Genomic DNA, 22,500 nt, shown 5'->3' on the forward strand with positions numbered 1-22,500 from the left:
ATCCGAGTGCAGAGAGGCTGCATATTTCGTGCATATTTGGACACTTGTCTCAAATGTCATTTTCTCTCATCACATGTCTAGGCTACTCGTTTTAAATGTGGATTTTACCCACATTAAACCGTATTACAGCGTTAAACCATACCCTGAAACACCTGCTTCCCCCGAGTTTTAGATTGCAAAATTTCCGACATTTCGCTTCACTGACGCAGCGGTTGATGGTCAAAGGCGCGACGCATCCTAAAAACTAAACAAAACAATATAAGGGGGGAAACATGCAGCGCCGGTGGTCAAGCCTTCTTCCTTGATTCATTTAATGATTATTTAGACAGGCTTTTATTTGTAACCGGCCAAATCTGTCCAAATATCCTCGTGCATCCGGCCCTTAAAGGGAACCCGCCCGCTAATTGGAACTCGGCTATTATATGGAACTTTACGGTAGTCAGCAGTCGAGTAGTAAGCGTAGGTAATACACAGTTGGTGTGTTTGTGTGTGTGTGTGTGTGTGTGTGTGTGTGTGTGTGTGTGTGTGTGTGTGTGTGTGTGTGTGTGTGTGTGTGTGTGTGTGTGTGTGTGTGTACCCGTGTGTAGTCAGCAGTCGAGTAGTAAGCGTAGGTAATACACGGTGGGTCGTTGGGTCCAGGCCCGACCCTCGCCGGAACATTCCAGAGGTACTTCCTGGTATCGCCTGGAGCCACAGATGATTGGATGTTGGGCTGAGGCTCCACCCCATGGGGGTGGAGGGAATAGTGGCGAGATGCTTTGTTCTTAAAGACCACTGACACCTGTTCCCCAACCTACACACACACACACACACACACACACACATACACACACACAAACACACACACACACAAACACACACACACACACACACACACACACACACACACACACACACACACACACAAACACACACACACACACACACACAGACACACACACACAACCGCATACGCACATACATACACACACACACACACACACACACACACACACACACACACACACACACACACACACACACACACACACACACACACACACACACACACACACACACTGCACTATAATGTAGCTATACTCACATCTGAAGGTTGTTGTCAGTTCAATTCAAATTCATGTTACCCACCTGCATCCTCAGAATTGGACCTACAAATACACACATCCACACACACACACATATGCCCGCACACACATACGCACACAGGCACATGCAGGCAGACACACGAAACACACACACACACACACACACACACACACACACACACACACACACACACACACACACACACACACACACACACACACACACACACACACACACACACACACACACACACACACCACAGCAAGAGAGAGTACATGGGTCATTCTAAAGTATACCATATTTAAACCAAATGTTGAGAGTGTGTGTGTGCGTGCGTGCATGCGTGTGTGCACGCATGTGTGCGCATGCGTGTGTGTGAACGCATGTGTGCGCACGTGTGTGTTTGTGTGTGAGTGTGTGCGTACAGTATATCACGAAAGTGAATACCCCTCAGAGTTTTTGCAGATTTTTGAGTATATCTTTTCATAGGAAAGCATAACAGAAATTTCACTTTGACACAATTATTAGTGACCTTTTAACAACTTATTCAACCGCTTAAATTTCTTCTTAAAAAAACTAAATACAGCCATTAATGTTTGAACATGTACTCACAAAAATGAGTACACCCCAGATTAAAATCCGGTAGAGAAGGGGCTGTGTTGGCTCGAATCGTCTCGAAATGAAACGAAATGAAAAGGGAGGTCATCAGTGTGCGTTTCAACCTTTCTTTGCATTGAACTTTTACATTTTGAGTCTGCATCTGGCTTAAATAGATTGGTGTGAGATTTGAATGCAATCCTATGGAGAATATCATGATCTGCTTCAGTAGTCACAGTGCATGTTGACATGCATGTTTTTTTTAGGTGTATTTCAGATTGCTAATGTTGACAGCATTCATGCATCCCCAAACCATGTCAGTCCCACTACCATGCTTGGCTGTTGAGTGGATACGCTTTTTTTGTAAAACTCACTTGTTTCCCACCACACATGCTTGACACCATCTAAATCAAATTTGTTTATCTTGGTCTCAAGAGAGATGAACAGACCAAGGATATGGATCACTGGAACCATGTTGTGTGATCTGAAGAGACCAAGATAAACAAATATACTTTACATGGTGTCAAGCATGTGTGGTGGTAAACAGGTGTGTTTTACAAAAAAGGTGTATCCTATCAAAAGCCAAGCATGGTAGTGGGACTGACATGGTTTGACATGGGATGCATGGATGCTGTCAGATCATGCAGATCATGATATTCTCCATAGGATTGCATTCAAATCTCACACCAATCTACTTAAGCCAGATGCAGACTCAAAATGTAAAAGTTCAATGCAAAGAAAGGTTGAAACGCACACTGATGACCTCCCTTTTCATTTCGTTTCATTTCGAGACAATTCGAGCAAACACAGCCCCTTCTCTACCGGATTTTAATCTGGGGTGTACTCACTTTTGTAAGTACATGTTCAAACATTAATGGCTGGATTTTGTTTTTTTCTGAGTGAACAAGAAATTTAAGCGGTTAAATATGTTGTTAAAAGGTCACTAATCATTGTGTCAAAGTGAAATTTCTGTAATGCTTTCCTGTGAAAAGATATACTCACAAATCTGAAAAACTGTGAGGGGTGTACTCACTTTTGTGATATACTGTGTGTGTGTGTGTGTGTGTGTGTGTGTGTGTGTGTGTGTGTGTGTGTGTGTGTGTGTGTGTGTGTGTGTGTGTGTGTGTGTGTGTGTGTGTGTGTGTGTGTGTGTGTGTGTGTGTGTGTGTGTGTGTGTGTGTGTGTGTATGTGTGTGTGTGTCTCTGTGTGTGTGTGTGTTGTCTTACCCATGATTCCCAGGTGTGTGACGTTGGGTGCGGGAGTCTTGAAGGAGGCGTCGGTGTATTGGCGAAACACAGCCTTCTTGTAGCGCGAGCCGATACGCGACTCACTCTCATTCAGGAATACACTCCCGTAACTACACCCACCCACACACCCACACACCCACAGACACACACAGACACACACAGACACACACACACACACACACACACACACACACACACACACACAGACAGAGATAATATGCAGGTCAAGTTAGACTTCTGCTAGTTAGCCCTCTACTGCTTGAATGACTACACAATGTAAATGTCTGAGTGTTGTTTGGGTGTTAAAATTTGTTAAATTATTTATTTATTTTCAAGTGGGATGCATCTGAAAGTCGCTACTGCCTTCCTATGTAGAAGTTAAAAAATAAGGAAGCGCCAATGTAGCACATCCAAATAGAGCTCTTCAGCGTTGACGTCAACTTGTATGCGGCGTTTGGACTACCGGTTCCATGGCGATTTTTTACATTGCAAAACGCCATAGAGATTCAGGTTTGGCAAAAATATAAGTTGCACGCCAACAACGAACATTAGCGTGTCCCCGCATCCCTTTCTCATTAGTGGAACGGATCGTATCATCATGTTGGTGTATTCACATGTTAAATCATGACGATTATAAGCCAATATTGCTAACCTCTTTCTGATCATTAAAACTTCCGAACTACATACTTTCCTTTGGTTGCCATGGGTACAACCCTCCGAACGTACATGCCGTTAGATACAGGCGCCGCTTCTGTAGTCGCCAAAAGCTTCCGGGTTTAGCATATGGACGCAACATCGTATTTATGTCGAAGTTTGACACAAAATGATCAACCATGTCATACCTACAGCCTATTTTTAACACCCTCGACAGTTTGCGGGGGTTCGCTAAGCGCGTGCTTGCACTCGGAGCTTATTTGAAACTGGCCCCAATTCATTCCCAATGGAGGCCGGAAGCCGATTGGAACCAGGATGTCCTTAAATGCTAACATGAAAGACTACAATCTACTACATGCTTCCGCGTTACTAAAGAACTCTATACCCAGTATGCTTTCAACCAGGAGACAAACGGTACCCGGATGACCTTCTATATTATTCTATATTTGAAGTAGGCAAACGATGGTTACTTTGCTATCCCAGAGTTAAGCAGTTTGACAACTGTATCACCATTGGTCATTAGTGTCATCATGGCCGTCCCCCAGCAACCAATTCGGTTCAAAGTTATACAAATTTTGTGATTTGTGTTTGCTAGTGGCTCGCTTTCTACATAGAAAGCTACTACATTGAAGCTACTTTTCAGGGTGCCGAGTGGTAGCTACTGGTAAGGAGGCAGTGCCTACCATAAGTTTTGCATGCACCCTACAGTAGGTGATGAAAAAGGGCTTCCTGTGTGCAATTCCTGATCATGTAACCTACAAAGGTTTTTGATTTCAAAGTAAAAGGCTCTCTTGTCAAAAATTAGTCAAAACACACAGATTATAGGGTATCATCAATTAGAAATCTGCAAAAGGTCAATTGTTTTAATATGCTATAGAGTGTGTGTGAATGTGTATGTGTATATGTGGTACCACGCACTGATGAAGGCTTGATAGCCGAAACGCGTTTGCTTTTTGGACATGGTGGTAATATAAATAAATAATGAGACGCAGTTTTTGAGTGCGGATTTTTCGTCCTTAAGATGATACATTTTATCGTGCACCCAAAGACTTTCGTTTTTCCAAAAAGTTGAGTGCGTCCTTTGCCAAAACTATATGTGTACCTGTCCCAGAGGTGTGTGTGTTAGTTTAGATTAGATTAGATTATACTTTATTAGATTATACTTTATTATCATGCAAGCATGAAAATTGCCTTTGGTCTCACAGGGTAAAAAACAGACAGACAGACAGACAGACACAAATAGACATAAAACACACATACAAATGCTGCATCCACCCCCCCCCCCCCCCCCCCCCCCCCCCCCCCCCCACCTCCAACCACCCCTCCCAGCACACACATCATATGCAAGTCAGGCATTAGTTCAAAATATCTCTAGCTTTTCCATAGCTTATTGACTATGGAAATTGCATTTGGAATAAAAGAATGTTTATAAATGTTCTTCTTAGCAATGAATGATCTGTAGCGCCTCCCTGAGGGCAGCAGTTCAAACTCAGAGTGAAGAGGATGGATGGGGTCATCTAAAATGTTCACTGTTTTCCTGTGAACTGCAGTCCTGTACAGGCTGTCCAGTGGTTTTTGGGGTCTTCCTATGATCTTTCCTGCCATTTTCACCACTCTGGACAGCCTGTTCTTGTTCAGCAGGGTGAGGTGGCCATACCAAACAGAAATGTTGTAGGTAAGGACACTCTCTATTAGGCTTACGTATGTCCTCTCCAATATGTTGCAGCTTACTCCAAAGCCTCTCAGTTTCCTGATTAAAAACAACCGTTGATTGGCCTTTTTGCATATTGCATCAACATTATCTGTGAAGTTAAGCTTGCAGTCAATATATGTGCCTAGATACTTAAAACAGCTGACAATTTCAACATTTTGATATGTGTGTATGTGTGTATGTGTGTATGTGTGTATGTGTGTATGTGTGCGTGTGTGTCTGTGTACCTGTCCCAGAGGTGTGTGTATACTATATACTGTGTACTATATAATTGTTACATAGCCTGTGTGTGTGTGTGTGTGTGTGTGTGTGTGTGTGTGTGTGTGTGTGTGTGTGTGTGTGTGTGTGTGTGTGTGTGTGTGTGTGTGTGTGTGTGTGTGTGTGTGTGTGTGTGTGTGTGTGTGTGTGTGTGTATGTGTGTATGTGTGTATGTGTGTATGTGTATATGTGTACCTGTCCCAGAGGTGTGTGTGTATGTGTGTATGTGTGTATGTGTGTATGTGTGCGTGTGTGTGTGTGTGTGTGTGTGCGTGTGCGTGTGTATGTGAGAGAGAGAGTTTATGTGTGTGTGTGTGTGTGTGTGTGTGTGTGTGTGTGTGTGTGTGTGTGTGTGTGTGTGTGTGTGTGTGTGTACCTGTCTTCTGCATTCATGTTATGTTTCTCCAGTTCCCAGTCTCTACTGGGGGCGTAATCCCACTCCACTTCCTCCGCAGAGAGAAAGTACTCTACATGCCGCGTGGGCGTGTGCACCTGAGGGTCGGTGTGTGTGGGTTTGCCGCATTGCTTTACGTGATAATAATGCCTCATCCCTGCAGTGAAGTGGTCAGTTGTACGGCAGCTCACAGAAAACACACCTGAAAAACAACACACACACACACACACACACACACACACACACACACACACACACACACACACACACACACACACACACACACACACACACACACACACACACACACACACACACACACTTACATATTACAACATAGATGTCATACATGTATTCACTAGTTCCCCCTCAGAAGCATTAACCCTAACAAAGCACCAGGACCAGGCCAACTAAGTGCAGTCTTTAGCAGCTTATTTAACATCTCCCTGGAACAAGCTGCAGTCCCCACTTGTCTGAAAACCAGTAGGAGCATTGTTCCTGTCCCGAGGCAGGCATCCATCAAGTCTCTGAATGACTACCGCCCTGTAGCACTCACACCTATTGTGAAGAAATGCTTTGAAAGACTGGTGCTAGCACATCTCAAGTCCATCATCCCACCATCCCTCGACCCGCATACAGAGGACGGCATTTCGCTGGGCCTTCACACTGCCCTCTCACACCTGGAGAAACCAAACAGCTACTGTATGTGCGGATGATGTTTATTGACTACAGCTCCGCTTTTAACACCATTCCCCCTATCAAGCTGGGCACTAAGCTGTACAACCTCGGCTTCAGTCTGCAGATGGATACCGGACTTCCTCAGTAACAAACATGGAACATGTGAACACTTGAATCCTGCAGCACTTTCTCTGAATCATCAGTTGACTTGCAGATTTTTTTCTTATCACATTAGTCATACTGTTAATATATCTTTAATTTTGTGGGCATCTGTGGGTCACTTCCAAACATCATCTCACTGTATCTACGTATAGTGACAATGAAGCACTCTACTCTACTCGACTCTACTCTACTCTACGAAGTACAGTAAAGCATGTTGGGAATAGTAGCTTGGCTGTGCAGTATCTTGGCTGTTCTATACGTTTCCGCCTCATCCATTATTTCCCTTGATATTGATGTGTGTGTGTGTGTGTGTGTGTGTGTGTGTGCTTGTGTGTGTGTGTGTGTGTGTGTGTGTGTGTGTGTGTGTGTGTGTGTGTGTGTGTGTGCTTGTGCTTGTGTGTTTGTGTGTGTGTTACCCGTGTTGTGAGCCGTCATCTTCACCGTGGTGCTGGTGTGTGGGAAGAGGTTCAGGGTGTCTCGCGTGTTGCCATGGCGCTGGAAGACGTTGCCCTGGAAATAGACTCCGTGGATATCCACCTGGGAGCCCACACCCAGAGTGTACCACACCACCTGGTCACCCTCACACATATCCAGGCCCTCTAAATTACCATACATACGGCCGTTTATAGCTGAAACACACACACACATACACACACACACACACACAAACAGTATGTTATTATTACAAGTATACCACACCACCAAGATCTGCAAGAGGGGAACAGTAGAGGAGGACGGAGCACAGGTACACACACAGACACACACACACACACACACACACACACACACACACACACACACACACACACACACACACACACACACACACACACACACACACACACACACACACACACACACACACACACTTTATCTACTTTATTTATTCCGCAATTCATAATATGTACATATGGACATAAATGTTACAGATACAATGATGCTAAGTCACAATCCAATGTGGGTCTCAAAATAGCAGATTTAAAGGTACAAACAACACCTCCTTCTCAAAATATGACGACTACCAATAATGAAGGATATTGAGCAATATTTGGCCATTTGCTGTGCCTTTGCTTTCGTGAAGCCAAACATCCTTATCCCCCTAGTGACCACTCTGTGTACATGTCCTAGGCTTCCAAAGATAAGTGCTATATATTGACATTTATAGCCAAGGCCAGTTATTTTCTCTTCCAGAGGGCGATATTTTACCAGTTTCGTTAAGAAAGCCTCCTCTAGACATGGGTCAAAACAGCATCCAACTTCCAGGATGACTATTATTCTCATCAATAATTGTAATATCTGGCCTGGTGGTATTCAAATCAGAGAATGAAGACATTTCTGCTGGGCCACTGTTTGCAAACATACTTTCTCTAACAACACAGTTTTTATATATAGAGACTACTGGAGAAAATAAAGATGGTAAACTGTCAGATATAATGTCCACAATCCTGTCATGAAAGGAAAAATAAAAGCCTTTGTAAAAATGGCAACTGTTCAGTATATGCGACATTGATTCAATTAATTCCTCTTGTCCATGGTGGATACATAGTGGTGAATGGGAGCTCGGGTACCAGATTGATAAATTAAACTTTGTAGGTGTGTGTGTGCGTGTGTGTGAGTGTGAGTGTGTGTGTACGTGTGCGTGTCTACCGTGCATCTTGTTGCTCTCCTTGAAGTCTTCATCATCCTTTTTTCTAAGTTCCCCTCCATTGAGCTCAATATTCTTGTCCAGGTAGCCGCTCAAGTTCTCATCAAACACCCCGAACAGCAAGAAGAATTCTTTATTCACACCCCTCTACACACACACCCACACACACACACACACACACACACACACACACACACACACACACACACACACACACACCCACACACACACACACACACACACACACACATGAATATACAATAGCGTCATACATACATACATACCTGGCTCCCATGGTTCCCCCAAATATTAAGTTTTCACACTTTTCTTCATATGTGTGTGTGTGTGTGTGTGCGTGCATGTGTGTGCGTGCGTGCGTGCGTGTGTGTCTCTCTGTGTGTGTACCTGTGTTCCGTCCTCCTCTAGTGTTCCCCTCTTGCAGATCTTGATTGGCCCCACCAGCCCGGCGTTGGTATCGCGTGGGGCGTCGTGAGCAGAGTAATAGAGGAATGATTGACAGGCAGGGTCAGAGGGGGTGGGGCCATCGAGTACTCGCCACCGATAGGTAAATCTGGAGCCAGGAGACACAGAGGCCCCACCCCTCTCCACGCCTAACCACACACACACACACACACACACACACACACACACACACACACACACACACACACACACACACACACACACACACACACACACACACACACACACACAAATCAAGAAAAGTGTGAAAAGTGAATATTTGTGCAAGAGTGTTTCTGAGTGTTGGTGGTTGACGTTTAAGGGCGTAACGCCAAAAAAAAAAAAGTTTTTCCAATTCCTGAAAAAAACGATGGGAAAAATTGGAAAAAAATAGAAAAAAATAAAGCTCATAGTGGTCCGTGGAATTTCGCCTAATTTTTGCCATTTTTGGGAAAATGTGGCCTGCGGTGTGACATCCTTGGTGTGACATTTCTGTAAGATACAATAAAATGATTAATATTCTGCACAAACATATCCCCCATGCTCTTTGTACTATTGTTCCTTTAACCCCCACCCCACACACACACTACTACCCACCCGCACCCCCACCCCCACCCACACACGCCTATGCATTGTACAGGCAGATTACTGTGATTTCACTGCATGATTTCACTGTATTACTTGTAATAATTGTGTGAATGTGACAAATGAATCTCCTGGTATCCTTATCTCCTTCCATGATACATGAAAAACAAGTGAGGATTGAGTAATACATTGCATAAGCATGTCACACCGCATGCCATGAAGTCAAACCACAGGGAATTCACTGCATTGTGGCCATTTTAATCCTTTTGTATACATGACTGACCTCTGAGATCATGCTAACTAGATAATGATATTGTGTTTAATCTTAATATGTGTTTTCATTTATAAAAACCTTTTTTCCTTCTATAAGAGCAGTCACACCACAGGACACCATAAAATTAACATAAGCATTGCGTGACAGAAACATTGCAATTTGTAGACATATTAAGAGGTGAAGAGTCACCTTAAACTTCAAGACCACTCTCCAATAGCTGAGGTCACGGCCGTAAAGTATAACCCTGCAGCCCCCGCGGTGCGGGGGGGCCCTGCTCGGGTGGGGGCCCCTGGCTGGGGGGGAGTAGGCCTAGTTCCAAAGACATTTAAGGCGGCCCCCCCTTGCCCGAGACAGGGCCATATCTGTGTCGTCAACACTGATAAACGCTGCGTGTGAATGCTGCGTGTGGGTTGCGTGGTTGGGGGGGCCAACTCTAGTATCTTGCAGGGGGGGCCCAAGTGTTTGTGTTACGCCACTGGCTGAGGTACTGACTGGTTAGGAGCCTGTCTTTAAGACCCTTGTAGTTGGCCTTGCAGCTGCCCGTTCACCAACATTGACATACATGTCACCCCACAGGACGCAATTTGTGTTACGAAATGGAACTTGTAGTTAATATTACTGTCTTGAATTTTTTTCACATTCACATATCTTAATATCAAGTTAACATTAATGCAATCATGCCAAATGCTTCATAAATTATTCAAAATGCTGTTGGTTAATTTATATATATATTATATTCCAGGTTTCATTAATGTTACAGTCACACCGCAGGATATTTGACATATAAATCTTAACAAAAAAAATTCTTCTCATCTAAGACTAATATGAAACATAATGTACGACATCTTCTTTATTGATATTTGTTTTTAAGAGGAATAATAACAGTTTTGTAGGTTTTTAACCAATGTTACGAAAAAACAAGTCGTCACATCTCCCACCCGTGTGTCTAAGTGTGTGCGTGCCTGCGTGTATGTGCGTGTGAACGGAGTTGAGTGGCAGAGAATTTCGTCTCCCCACTAATGGGGAAGTTCTCTTGAACGCTCTATTGATCAAAGTTGCACCCGACAACTCCATTCAAATAACGCTCCCCGCTCACCTAAAATTTCACCCCACTCTGGTAAAACCACCTTTCGCTCGCTCAAATTTGCTCTATATCTCTCTCTCTCTCTGGACTTTGAATGTTAGCAATTTCATTGAAAGCATTTAGGAAGCGCCACACATCCATGTTGTGAGGGGAAATAAACACATCCTCTTCGTAATCCACACTAATCGTTTGTCCAAATGCATAAGCATTAAATACATTAATTGTAATTCAGTGTCCTTGTCATTCGGTCCATATACCTCACCTGCAGTGCACCTTACCACAACAAACTATGTCCAGTCAAGTAGGCTAACCAATTTAAATTAAATCTAATCAAAGTGACAGCTCAGCAGAATTAGGTCAAATAGCCCTGGTAACTTAGTGTTATGCTCATCTAGCTACAACTGGGGATTCCCTGGTCATATAACGTCAGCATTTCATGACAACTACACAACTTGAGACATATCAACAGGTTCGTCATTTGTTTATTTTGACGACTGTTACGGTAAAATATTACCACACAATTGCATTTTCTCTCTCTTTTTGTATTTTCAATTCTCCACAGGCTAGCTTCTTTGGTTATTTTTCATAATTAGTGCTACCTCCTCTACAACTGCAGTGCACCCTTGTTTCATTGTTACAGGTTCACAATGAAATTCACAAATTTTTCAAACAGTAAGAACAACATTTAAAGGGACACTCCACCCATTTGCATTAGGCTTTCCATTGCTAGACACCCAGTCATACTTTTGAATGGTCATGCAACACTCTCTCAATTCCCCCTGAGACAGGAGAAATCCGTATTCACCTCTTAACACTTCCTCCTACAATGATGTAAAAATTGTCATTTTGCATCATTGTAGGAGGAAGTGTAAGAGAGGTGGATTTCTGTTGAGACTACAAGCCTTTTTCCCACCCTTTCAACCCCGCCCATAGGGAGTTGGACCTAATGCGCTAACAGAACTATCACAGATCAGTGTGCCAGTGATTTTGAAATCACTGGCATTGAGGCTCCAGTAAGGTTGTGATTTCGGGACATTGTTTTGATTTTGGGACAATTGTGACATCTAGTGGCCATTGTGGACTTGTTATTCTTCTTTGGTGGGCGTGTGATCATGTTTGTTTTTGTTTTCATTGATCCATTTTGCCATGTGCTATGTCTCCGCCCCTTGTTTTTGATTCGCTGCCTCTGCCACCTGAAGCCCATCTCTGCCTGCCTGATTGCAAGTTTGTTTGGTATTACTAGCTACCTGTTCCTTTGTTCTACACTGAGTCTTTGCAGTGCTGCTTCGGTGAGTGACTGTGCAATCCTTGTTTAAAACTTTTTCATTTTGCTCTGTGAAATATTCTGCTTTGGACTATTTTTTTTGCTTTGAAGAACTTTTGCTTGAGGAGAATTACTTTAAAGAGACACTATACTGAAGATATCTTTTGTTTTGGGATTATTGGAATTTTGGATTACCTGGACTTTGTGAATTTGCCATTTTGGATTTTGGAACTTTATTTTTATTTTTATTTTTTGCCCTTCATTATTGGACTTTTTCGTTGTGGAGCTTTACCTTTGAAAATCGTGGATTATGAATCTTCTGTGCTTTTGAACTTCATTAAAACCCCTGAACCTTTCGTTACATCTGCATCTGAGTCCAGTTCTTAGATTAGTTGGGTATCAAACCCGGATTTTTCTTCACCGTTGTAACAAGTAAGGTTGCGTTCGGATCGGAAGGCAGTGACTCAATGACTCCCTTCCTACATGAACAGGTCTCTGATCAGACAGGTGAAGTTAGCTGATGAGGCGGTCGTTTCGAACGGCACTAACTAGTGCGCATTTGATCTTACGGCGATTCCATGGCGTGAGTTACGTTCATCACGTTAGCGCTTAGCTTACGCATGCTATTTGAACAGTGAATGACCGCCAGACGGTAGCTACACAATGTTGATTTATCGCTTCAATTTTCAACATCTGTGTAGATAAGTGTCAGAATAAAGAACATTATAAGGCGGTAGCTTGGGTAGTAGCCATGTTTGTTTTTCAGGTTTCCGGTTGAGAGGGAGGTGGCGCACAGTATTTTGGGTACAAAAGCAGCGAAGTCAGCATCTGATGGTGCCCCCAAATATCACTGTTACGCCCACAAATGCAGTCAACTGCCAAGGGAGGAAATAAAGCAATTTTTCGAACGGAAAATGTTTCGAACGGACCCTAAGTGTAAGAATTCAGAGACAGACAGACCCAAATGCAGATCAGGTTTGGCAGATTTATTTTGCACACACACTGAGGTCAGAGCTAGAGTAGAGGTTAAGTTCTGAAGCAGTGTACCACAGTTCCAAAAATAAAGATCCAACAGAAAAAACTTCAAAAGAGATACTGAGACTCGTAGAACTCGATTAGTAAAAAATGCAACAACAAAAAAATTCTTCAAAAACAGAGGTGGGTAGATGACGTGACGTGAACATTTTGCTGTCGCAGGCTCTTAAAATTAAGTAAATTCATGCTTTCGAAATTGTCAATGTTTTAAATGATCAAACTAGTGTCCATGTTGTGAAAAAGTAATGTGTAATAAAACCAGAGTTTAAATAAGTATACTTAATTTTGAGTCAAATGCCACATTTGTCCTATGGCGTGACTGCCACAAGCCTGGTTCTCCATGTTATAACATTTTTAAATAAATAATCAAAGCTCAGTCAGCTCAGTCAGACAATCCTGGCATGTTTTTCAAGGTGTCTATTTTGGAAAGTGGCAATGTTTAATTTTTTTCCCGTTTTTCTGAGACCATATGGACTTATGAAACTTTGTCACAGAAAACAATATCCTGTGGTGTGACATCACATTTTTGGGTAATTCTGTGGATACTTATCTATTGTTAAAGCTCCAGCTGTTCTGAAATTGTGACTTCAGACCCTTAAGAAGCCAATAGCAAGGGTGGATTTTAGTTTTTTCTCTCAGAGTTCTTCAATCAATCAATTACGTTTTGCTACCACAAGATTTATTAGTTTTGTAGTCCTTTGGTGTGACAGCCATAAAACACATTTAGACAATACTGTATATTTTATATTTTTTTCTTATGTTTATGTATGCAAATGCATCTTACTAAAGGTGAAATTGTATTTCATTTGGCAACGATACGGCTTTATATTAACTCAAAAGCTCAAAAGTCCTATGGTGTGATGGTAAAAATCACACCAAACCACACCAAAGGACAGACAGGTCACACCAAAGGACTAGATATCTGAAAAATAGCTTTTAAAACAACTGGTAGTACATTTTTTGTTTGTTTTGTTGTTTGACTAGATAGCCTACATATTGTGTATTCAAATTACTTATTCCTTTATTGGCCATTCGAATTTATACTTTGATGCATTGTTGATGAATATTTGCTGTTGATTTTAGATACTGTCAAAGGATATAAAATGTCATTAATGGTGCTTTGAAACCATAGAATATAACGGTAACAGTGAAGGAAAGATGAGTGAGAGAGTATAGAGAAGTATAGATGAATAAAGTATGCTGCGGAGAGCTAAATATATAGCATAAATGTGCTTCCCAGCTTCAGATACCAAACAGGCACTGGCCACTACATACTATAAGTTCAATGGTGTGACAGTCATAGCATACCTACAAAGAGGGTGAGGTGTGATGGTCATGCCAAGGTCACACTTCAGTATGAGTCTTATGAGCTCTGCAGGTTACATTTAATGACCTCATGGTTGTCATTAAGTGTTAAGATAGGCTGATAATCTATGACTCAAAGACTTATAAGTGCAAAGTGTAGGTCCATATTGACTACAACATTACATTATGATCAAAAGACAAAATAATCATGTTGATACATTTGTTTCTGGCTCAGTTTTGCATTTCTGTCCTTTAGCGTGACATGAATGTCCTACGGTGTGACATTTTTTAAATGCTCAAATATTTGTTTGAGCTTAACAATATTTTTGATAAACACTGAATATTGCATTAGGGAAGAACAAATTATCATCCCTGAAAAGTTAGTATAAATTCGGACAATTTTGAAAATTTAAAAAGAAAGATATCCCTGTATTTCCTCGAAGGTTTCTAATAAGCTCACCTCTAATGGGAAAAAAAAATACTTAAATGGTAATTTCTCATTTAATTAACACTTTAAAAAATTGCAATAAATATGAAGAGTGTAACAATGTTCATAAAACTCCATCAAGCCATTTCTACATTACTTAATATATATATTTCTTAACGTCACACAAAAGGACATATTTTCAGCAAATTGCTTTATCAACGTAAATAAATAATCAATTAATAGACCAACATTGTGACCACTTGGATTTTTTGAAAGATCAATTGCTGCACTACGTAGACATATACTTTTTTCCCTCATAAACAATGTTTAGTGAAAAAAATGTTTTTTGCAGCCTATCTGTCATCTACCCAGGTAAGTATTCAGGTACCTATTCAGTTTGTCAAAAAAATGCAAAAGGCAGTCCATGAAACAAAGGTAAGTACCCAGGTAAGTGTTCAGGTTCAAAAAGGCCAAAAGGGCAGTCCACAAAAACAGAGAACAAAAACAGGATTCCAAAACAATTCAAAAACAGAGTTTTCAGATTCACAGGTACTCACTGACAGATTCACAAAAACAGGGTCACAGACACAAGGTCAGGGTCAGACGATCATTAAGTAGGTTAAGCTTAAGTAGGAGAGACAAACAGAACTAAACAGGGAGCAGCTGGGATAATTACATTCAATAGAGTGAAGCTGCAAAGGGAGAGCACAAAGGGGGGCGGGATAGGAGATCAAAACAAACCATAAGCACACCCGCAGTACTACAACTGTCCATAGGGTGGCAAGAGTCCAAAATACTCAATCCTAACACTAAGTCACTAAGTATGATCGAGATACCGCAACGGCTGTATTCGCATTTAGACAGCAATGCATTCTGGCTCAAAAATTTGCATGACGGTTAGATTTCCTATCAAACTTAAACATTTTGGTGATGTTGCGTTGATGAGGTGACACATGGTGTCAAACTATCGCGGGATGAAGTCAGATCTTGCAACCTCTGCAGCTGCTTATCCCCTTCAACGCTCGTCTGCAGACCGCCTCTGAGGTCACGCACCCATGAACTGGTTGATCAACAACTCACTCACGTGTGTATATGAGTCTTGTCTCACACCTCTACACGAGTTTGCGCAGGTCCCCACTTCAGCTCCTCCTCACTGCCTGTCCCCCCACTCCTCACATGTGGTGTGTTAGTAGAGCAAACTGGTGCGAGCTCATCGTCTCGTTCATATTTGTGCCCGACTTTAAATGCGCTGTATTTAATAACAATCACATCGTGACAACAAGTTCTCGCTCACGTGCTTCGTCAATGTTGGTCGACAGCAACAGAGTCGTATGGGGCTACTGGCAGAGCTGCCTGGGTGTGGCCTGTGGAACTTGAGCATTGCAATGCATTATGGGATTGTTGTCACAAATCAACAAGCACTAAAAAGTAATTTTTTGCCTTTTCTCGGCCAAGAAGGCACCAAATTACAAATTTTTGCTACTATTCTACTACATATATGACCCACTTTCAATACATATTCATATCTCCACCAGTGGAATGCCCCTTTAAGTAGCCTAATACTTAAGGCCGATTAAGGCTGTTTTGGGTCCAAAAATCAGTTGAATTAAAGAGGTGGGAGTGGTATCGGACTGAACTGGAGCAAAACAGAACTGTCGCTCACAACCTTTTTGTAAAAAAAAAAAAAAAAAGTATCAACGGCCCGCTCCTCGCCCCTTGCTCCATTCCGTTCATCTCTCAACCTTCCAGAGGGAAGTAAAGGCTCTTCTCTGTCGTGATTATTTACTGCACTAATGCCTGAGCTGGCCCAGTCCCTGGGTAGACTCTGAGGCAGGTTGTGTGGGTGTGTGTACTGTACTTAACCCTGTTTAAACATGATTAAATAAAATGTAAAAAACACTAACCCTGTGTCTCATATCGTGCACTTGTGCACATCGAGCACTTTGTTTCAAAGCGTAGGGTGCTCACACTGAAGATTTTGGTCAATTCAGTGCACTGAAAGTGCCCGGAGGATGCTCTAACAACGCCCAAAAACGCAGTGCTTGAATGATGGACACTGTTAAATTTGAGTGGTATATCCTGCTGCATTTTGCAGCTGACCAACAACTGATTGGCCACTTTTGCAAAGTTATAGAATGAAACTTTTGCCATTCCTGTGTTCCGATCAATTGGGCCAGGAATTTGCATGTTTCTGATATCTTGAGCTCAGAGCTGTCGACTCTGCCATTGAAGGTCACCCAGAACACTTTGTTCTTGATACCAGAAGTGTCCTAGGTCTATGCTATCCATAAGCGATAGGTGTTTTTATGATTCGTCACCCCTGGAGACTTGGAGACGACATCTTCCTTAACTAACATCATACTTGCATACGTGTAACCTGCTGACATGAGGAAGATGGTATAAAAGCCGTTGCCACCATTTTGTCAATTGTCGATTTTGCCTGTCATTCGCCAGAGATACACGTACGCCTAGTTAGTGAGACGCCAGAGATACGCCTAGTTAGTGAGACGCTGTCAGACTTAGTCTCATTTTCATTTCTTTTTAACCTTTATCTTTCTTCCAATTTTACTTATTTTATTTTCTTCTTATATTCTTTTTGTAATCTCACTTTTTCTATAATAAATAGTATCCTGATCGATCCTTTTAATTACGAAGTCAAGACTTGTTTTATTTTTGCAAGTGAGTCAGCTAAAACACAACGCAGAGCATTCAGCCTTCAATTTTTATTGGAGAAGAGAATTTTGGAAACGTCCAAAATCTAACACACTGCCGTGTACGCACTAAACGGATGCCATTTTGATAATGAACCAGAAGACTTTGGTCAACAGTCTCCTAATTCTGTACGTAATGTTGCTGAGACACCAACCATTTCATGCCAAGCCAAGTATTGTATGTGAGATAGTTGCCAGTTGCTGGGAAGGACATGTATTAAATACTGGCACACTGTGCAATGTAAACAGTAACCATCTGATAATGGTCTAAACCGTCTGTAAATTCACGGTGCGCTTTGTATCTGCAAGTGTTGTATGCTCTGATTATGTCCTCGATTGTAAGCTGCTTTGGTTAAAAAAAGTCTGCCAAATGCAATGTAATGTAGTGTGTGTGTGTGTGTGTGTGTGTGTGTGTGTGTGTGTGTGTGTGTGTGTGTGTGTGTGTGTGTGTGTGTGTGTGTGTGTGTGTGTGTACCATCATGGTATAGCGCGTGTGGCTCCATGCTGAAGGTCTGAGTCGCATTATTGAAGAATGTCACCACCAGAGTGTCACCCACCTCTCCCGAAATCACTGGCCCTAAACACACACACACACACACAAAGACATAGATGCCGATTCGCACGCGCACACACACACACACACACACACACACACACACACACACACACACACACACACACACACACACACACACACACACACACACACACACACACACACACACACACACAACTGCAGATAAGCACACAAACACACAAACAATGGACAAATGTGTGCTTATCTGTATGTGTGTGTGAGTGAGTGAACGAGTCTGTGTGTGTGTTTGTTTGTGTTTGTGTGTGTGTGTGTGTGTGTGTGTGTGTGTGTGTGTGTGTGTGTGTGTGTGTGTGTGTGTGTGTGTGTGTGTGTGTGTGTGTGTGTGTGTGTGTATGTGTGTGTGTGTGTGTGTGTGTGTGTGTGTGTGTGTGTGTGTGTGTGTGTGTGTGTGTGTGTGTGTTCTTACCCAGAATGCCAAGGTGTGGGGAGTGTGGCTTGCGCTGAGTAAACGTCTCATCAGTGAAAGCTACGTAGCGCGCCTTTAAATACTGCCCACCCAACGCTCCATGACTTTTACCAAAATACACCTCCGCATCACTGCAGAAAAAAAGAGAGAGGGGGGGGGGGTTAGAATTTCTTTTTATATAGTATTATTTTTTATTTATACACTATATTACCAAAAGTATGCACAAACCTGCCTTGTCTCACATGAACTTCATTCATTCCTAACCCATAGGGTTCAATATACAGTGATGGCCAAAAGTATTGGCACCCCTTCAATTCTGTCAGATAATACTCAATTTCTTCCAGAAAATGTTCGCAATCACAAATGCTTTTTTATTAATATCTTCATTTGTTTTTCTTGCAATGAAAAAAACACAAAAGAGAATGAAAAAAAGTCAATTGAATGATCATTTTACACAAAACTCCAAAAATGGGCCGAACGAAATTATTGACACCCTCAGTCTAATACTTGGTAGCACAGCCTTTAGACAAAAGAACTGCGAACAACCACTTGCGGTAACCATCAATGAGTGTCTTACAACGCTCTGCTGGAATTTTAGACCATCTTTCTTGAGATTTGAAGGGTGCTTTCTCCAAACTGCCATTGTGAGATCTCTCCATAGGTTTTCTATGGGACTAGGGGGTGGATTCCTGCATTATGCTGCAAAATGTCTTGATAGTCTTCAGATTACATAATATCATGCGCACGGTTAAGTAGTCCAGTGCCAGAAGCAGCAAAGTAACCTCAAAACATCAGGGAACCTCTGCCATATTTGACTGTACGGACCGTGTTCTTTTCTTTGAGGGCCTTATTTTTTTTCTTGTATTCATTTGAGTTAACAGGAAAAAATGAGGCCTTTAAAGAAAAGAACACGGTCCGTTCAGTCAAACATGGCAGAGGTTCCCTGATGTTTTGAGGTTGCTTGGCCGGACCCCTGACTTACAGTAGAGTAACCATGACTTAGAGTAACCATGGCATACCATGGAAAAACTATGGTTACTACATAAAACCCATAGTACAAACCCCAACTCCGGTGAAGTTGGGACGTTTGGTAAACTGAGAATAAAATCAAAATGCTATCATTTTCAAAATATTCAATACATTCCTTAGATGGAGAATAGTGAAAAGACAACATATCAAGTGTTAAAACTGAGAAAAAATATTGTTTTAGGGGACATATGTACTCATTTCTAATTTGATAACTGCAACACGTCTCAAATAAGTTGGGACAGGGATCAGTGAAATGTTATTAACATCCAAATAAGATCAAACAAAAAGGAAGAACATTTCAAAATGAATTGTACTGATGTACAATTTGAGTGTCCAGGTATAAGACAATCACAGAGAGGCTGAGTCACTCAGAATTAAAGATGCAGAGGGAACAATTACCATAGTTATTACATAAAGTTTTGAATTCCCTTGATTTACCGTGATTGAGTGTATATAAGACATATTTTTGTCATTAAAATCATTGTATAGGTTCATAACATCATGCAATATATATTGGCTGTAGTCTCACTCTAGCACTCCGAGAATTACAGCTAGTTAAAACTTGACCATATTAAGGACGCTTCATGTGTGCAAATGATAGAGGGGTTTAACATTCCCCTATCCACCTGAGCTCACTTGAAACAGACCCAGAAAACATGGGAAACTGTAATTTGCTTACAGAAGTCAGCAGACGAGACGTTGCAGAAGTCAATTATTTTTGAAAATAAGTCTTGCACATCCTGTACTACAGTGAAAATTGACCATGCAACTTGTGTTGGTGCTAACTTCAAAAGTCAGCCTCCATGAAGGCATGGGGGTGCAGCAGTACAGTACTGAATGAAATAAATGGGTTTTAAACAGCATGAAAAGCCACTTGTGCTTTATATTTTGAAGGGAGATCTTCGATTACTGCCACATAGTAAGGACAAATTGCATTATCTACTACTATGTTTTAACAGTTTAACTCCAACATAAGGACCAGCAGGACATAAAATGGCTTTTGGTCAAGACCTGTCACGCTGTAAGCACTACAGCAAGGAAAACATTGCAAAACATGACAAGGAATACACTTACCATTTAAGCTGTTGAAATCATGTCCAAGATAGGAATCAACACTGTTTTTATATAAAATCATCTCATCGGTTAATGCTTTTAACTGTTAAGTGTTGTCCTTTGTTTTGTTTTTAGTCTTCCTCGACATTTGCTGCCTTTTATTGTCCCCGCCCCAACTCTTTTGAGACGCGTTGGATTTACATATTCATGAATATCCCCCAAAACAATAATTTTGGTCAGTTTTGATGGCTGATATATTTTCTTTGTACCGTTCTCCAACTAATGTCAGACACAGACTTTTTGAAAATGGCAGTATTTTGTTATTATTCACAATTAACCTTGCGTCCCAACTTCTATGGAGTTTGTATAACCATGGTTACTGCATTAAAACCATGGTCGATTTTCGTAAGGGTAGAGTAATCATGACATACCATGGCAGAACCATGGTTACTACATAAAAGTCATTGTAATACCATAGTAAGCCATAGTACTTATGGTACGTTCAGAGCACTTAGAGTTATCATGACATACCATGGTAGAACCATGGTAATCATAATAATACCATAGTAAACCATGGTCGATTTTCGCAAGGGTGTGTGTGTGTGTGTGTGTGTGTGTGTGTGTGTGTGTGTACCTGTCCGGCTGTGTGAGGGGAATATGTGTGAAGTTGTTGTATCCCAGGGGGCCATAGTCCCAGGTGGTCTCGTCGGCCATGATGTAATAATGGCGCTCACGGCCCCCCGTCAACGTCGTCGTGGGAACGTCCTGACACTCACCGCCCTGCACCACCTCATAGAACGCCTGAGGCCCTGAAGGTCACACACACACACACACACACACACACACACACACACACACAAACAACACACACACACACCAGGGATGGAAATAAGCACCTGTCCACCTACCAATCACGGATGAATTTGGCCTTTGGCAGGTGAAATATGACAACCCAACAGTCACCTTGACAGGGTTTAAGCAAATTGGTAATGAAAAGAGTTATTGGCATCACAATAACTGAATTTATGACCTCTGAAACAAAAGCATTGATCAGAAAATGATCTTACTTGGTATTACAATGTTTGGAACAGACGGTTGAATATGAACTGGTAAAAATTGTGAGTGACTGGTAGATTTTAGAATCTACCTGCCACAGTGACTGGTGGGGAAAATGTTTAAGTTCCACCCCTGACACACACACACACACACACACACACACACACACACACACACACACACACACACACACACACACACACACACACACACACACACACACACACATCAGGGTTCCCCCCGGCACTACATAAGGCTTGACAAACAAAATCTTCACAAACAAACTCCTCCCACCAGGACAACAAATTCCTCCCACCTTGACTAGCAGCTGACTGGAGGTTATCATGTTTCACCTGACCCTAACAATTTCCAAACATACAGCTTTACCTGTCAGACTGTACGCAGTAACTAATTGCTTTACCTCTCAGATAGCCGTTACCATGGTAACTAATTGGTTTACCTTCCCTGTGGTCGCTGACGAGGCAGCTCAGCATCCATTTGCCCGTTGCCATGGGGTGCATGGTTGCCGTGGTGAAGGAGGCAGGGAATACGCTGATGACATCACGTCGGTGTCCGCGCTCCAGCAGCGTGTTGCCGCGGAAATTTACAGAGTGGACGTCAGCCTCGTTCCCCATGCCCAGAATATGCCAGGCCACGCGCCCACCTGCACACACCTTCAGATCGGGCAGCGTGCCAAACATGTAGCCATTGATAGCTGTAAGCACACACACACACACACACACACACACACACACACACACACACACACACACACACA

The 22,500-nt window shown here is 42.1% G+C and overlaps 1 protein-coding gene across 1 annotated transcript in view; it reads right to left on the reverse strand.

Annotated features, from left to right (window-relative positions):
* The window catches only part of LOC134468810 (ferroxidase HEPHL1-like), a 46,609-nt gene that overhangs the window by 14,900 nt on the left and 9,209 nt on the right, over window positions 1–22,500 (reverse strand). Inside the window, exons 5-15 of the mRNA XM_063222687.1 lie at window positions 22,183–22,437; window positions 21,301–21,475; window positions 18,585–18,715; window positions 18,056–18,157; window positions 8,839–9,044; window positions 8,436–8,580; window positions 7,205–7,417; window positions 5,931–6,150; window positions 2,911–3,041; window positions 1,129–1,148; window positions 578–793 (exon numbers count right to left, since the gene is read on the reverse strand). Of these exons, the coding sequence (XP_063078757.1) occupies window positions 578–793; window positions 1,129–1,148; window positions 2,911–3,041; window positions 5,931–6,150; window positions 7,205–7,417; window positions 8,436–8,580; window positions 8,839–9,044; window positions 18,056–18,157; window positions 18,585–18,715; window positions 21,301–21,475; window positions 22,183–22,437 (1,814 nt within the window). The remainder of the gene's footprint in view (window positions 1–577; window positions 794–1,128; window positions 1,149–2,910; window positions 3,042–5,930; window positions 6,151–7,204; window positions 7,418–8,435; window positions 8,581–8,838; window positions 9,045–18,055; window positions 18,158–18,584; window positions 18,716–21,300; window positions 21,476–22,182; window positions 22,438–22,500) is intronic.

The sequence above is a fragment of the Engraulis encrasicolus genome, chromosome 18 (assembly GCF_034702125.1).
Source record: "Engraulis encrasicolus isolate BLACKSEA-1 chromosome 18, IST_EnEncr_1.0, whole genome shotgun sequence".
Classification (NCBI taxonomy): domain Eukaryota; kingdom Metazoa; phylum Chordata; class Actinopteri; order Clupeiformes; family Engraulidae; genus Engraulis; species Engraulis encrasicolus.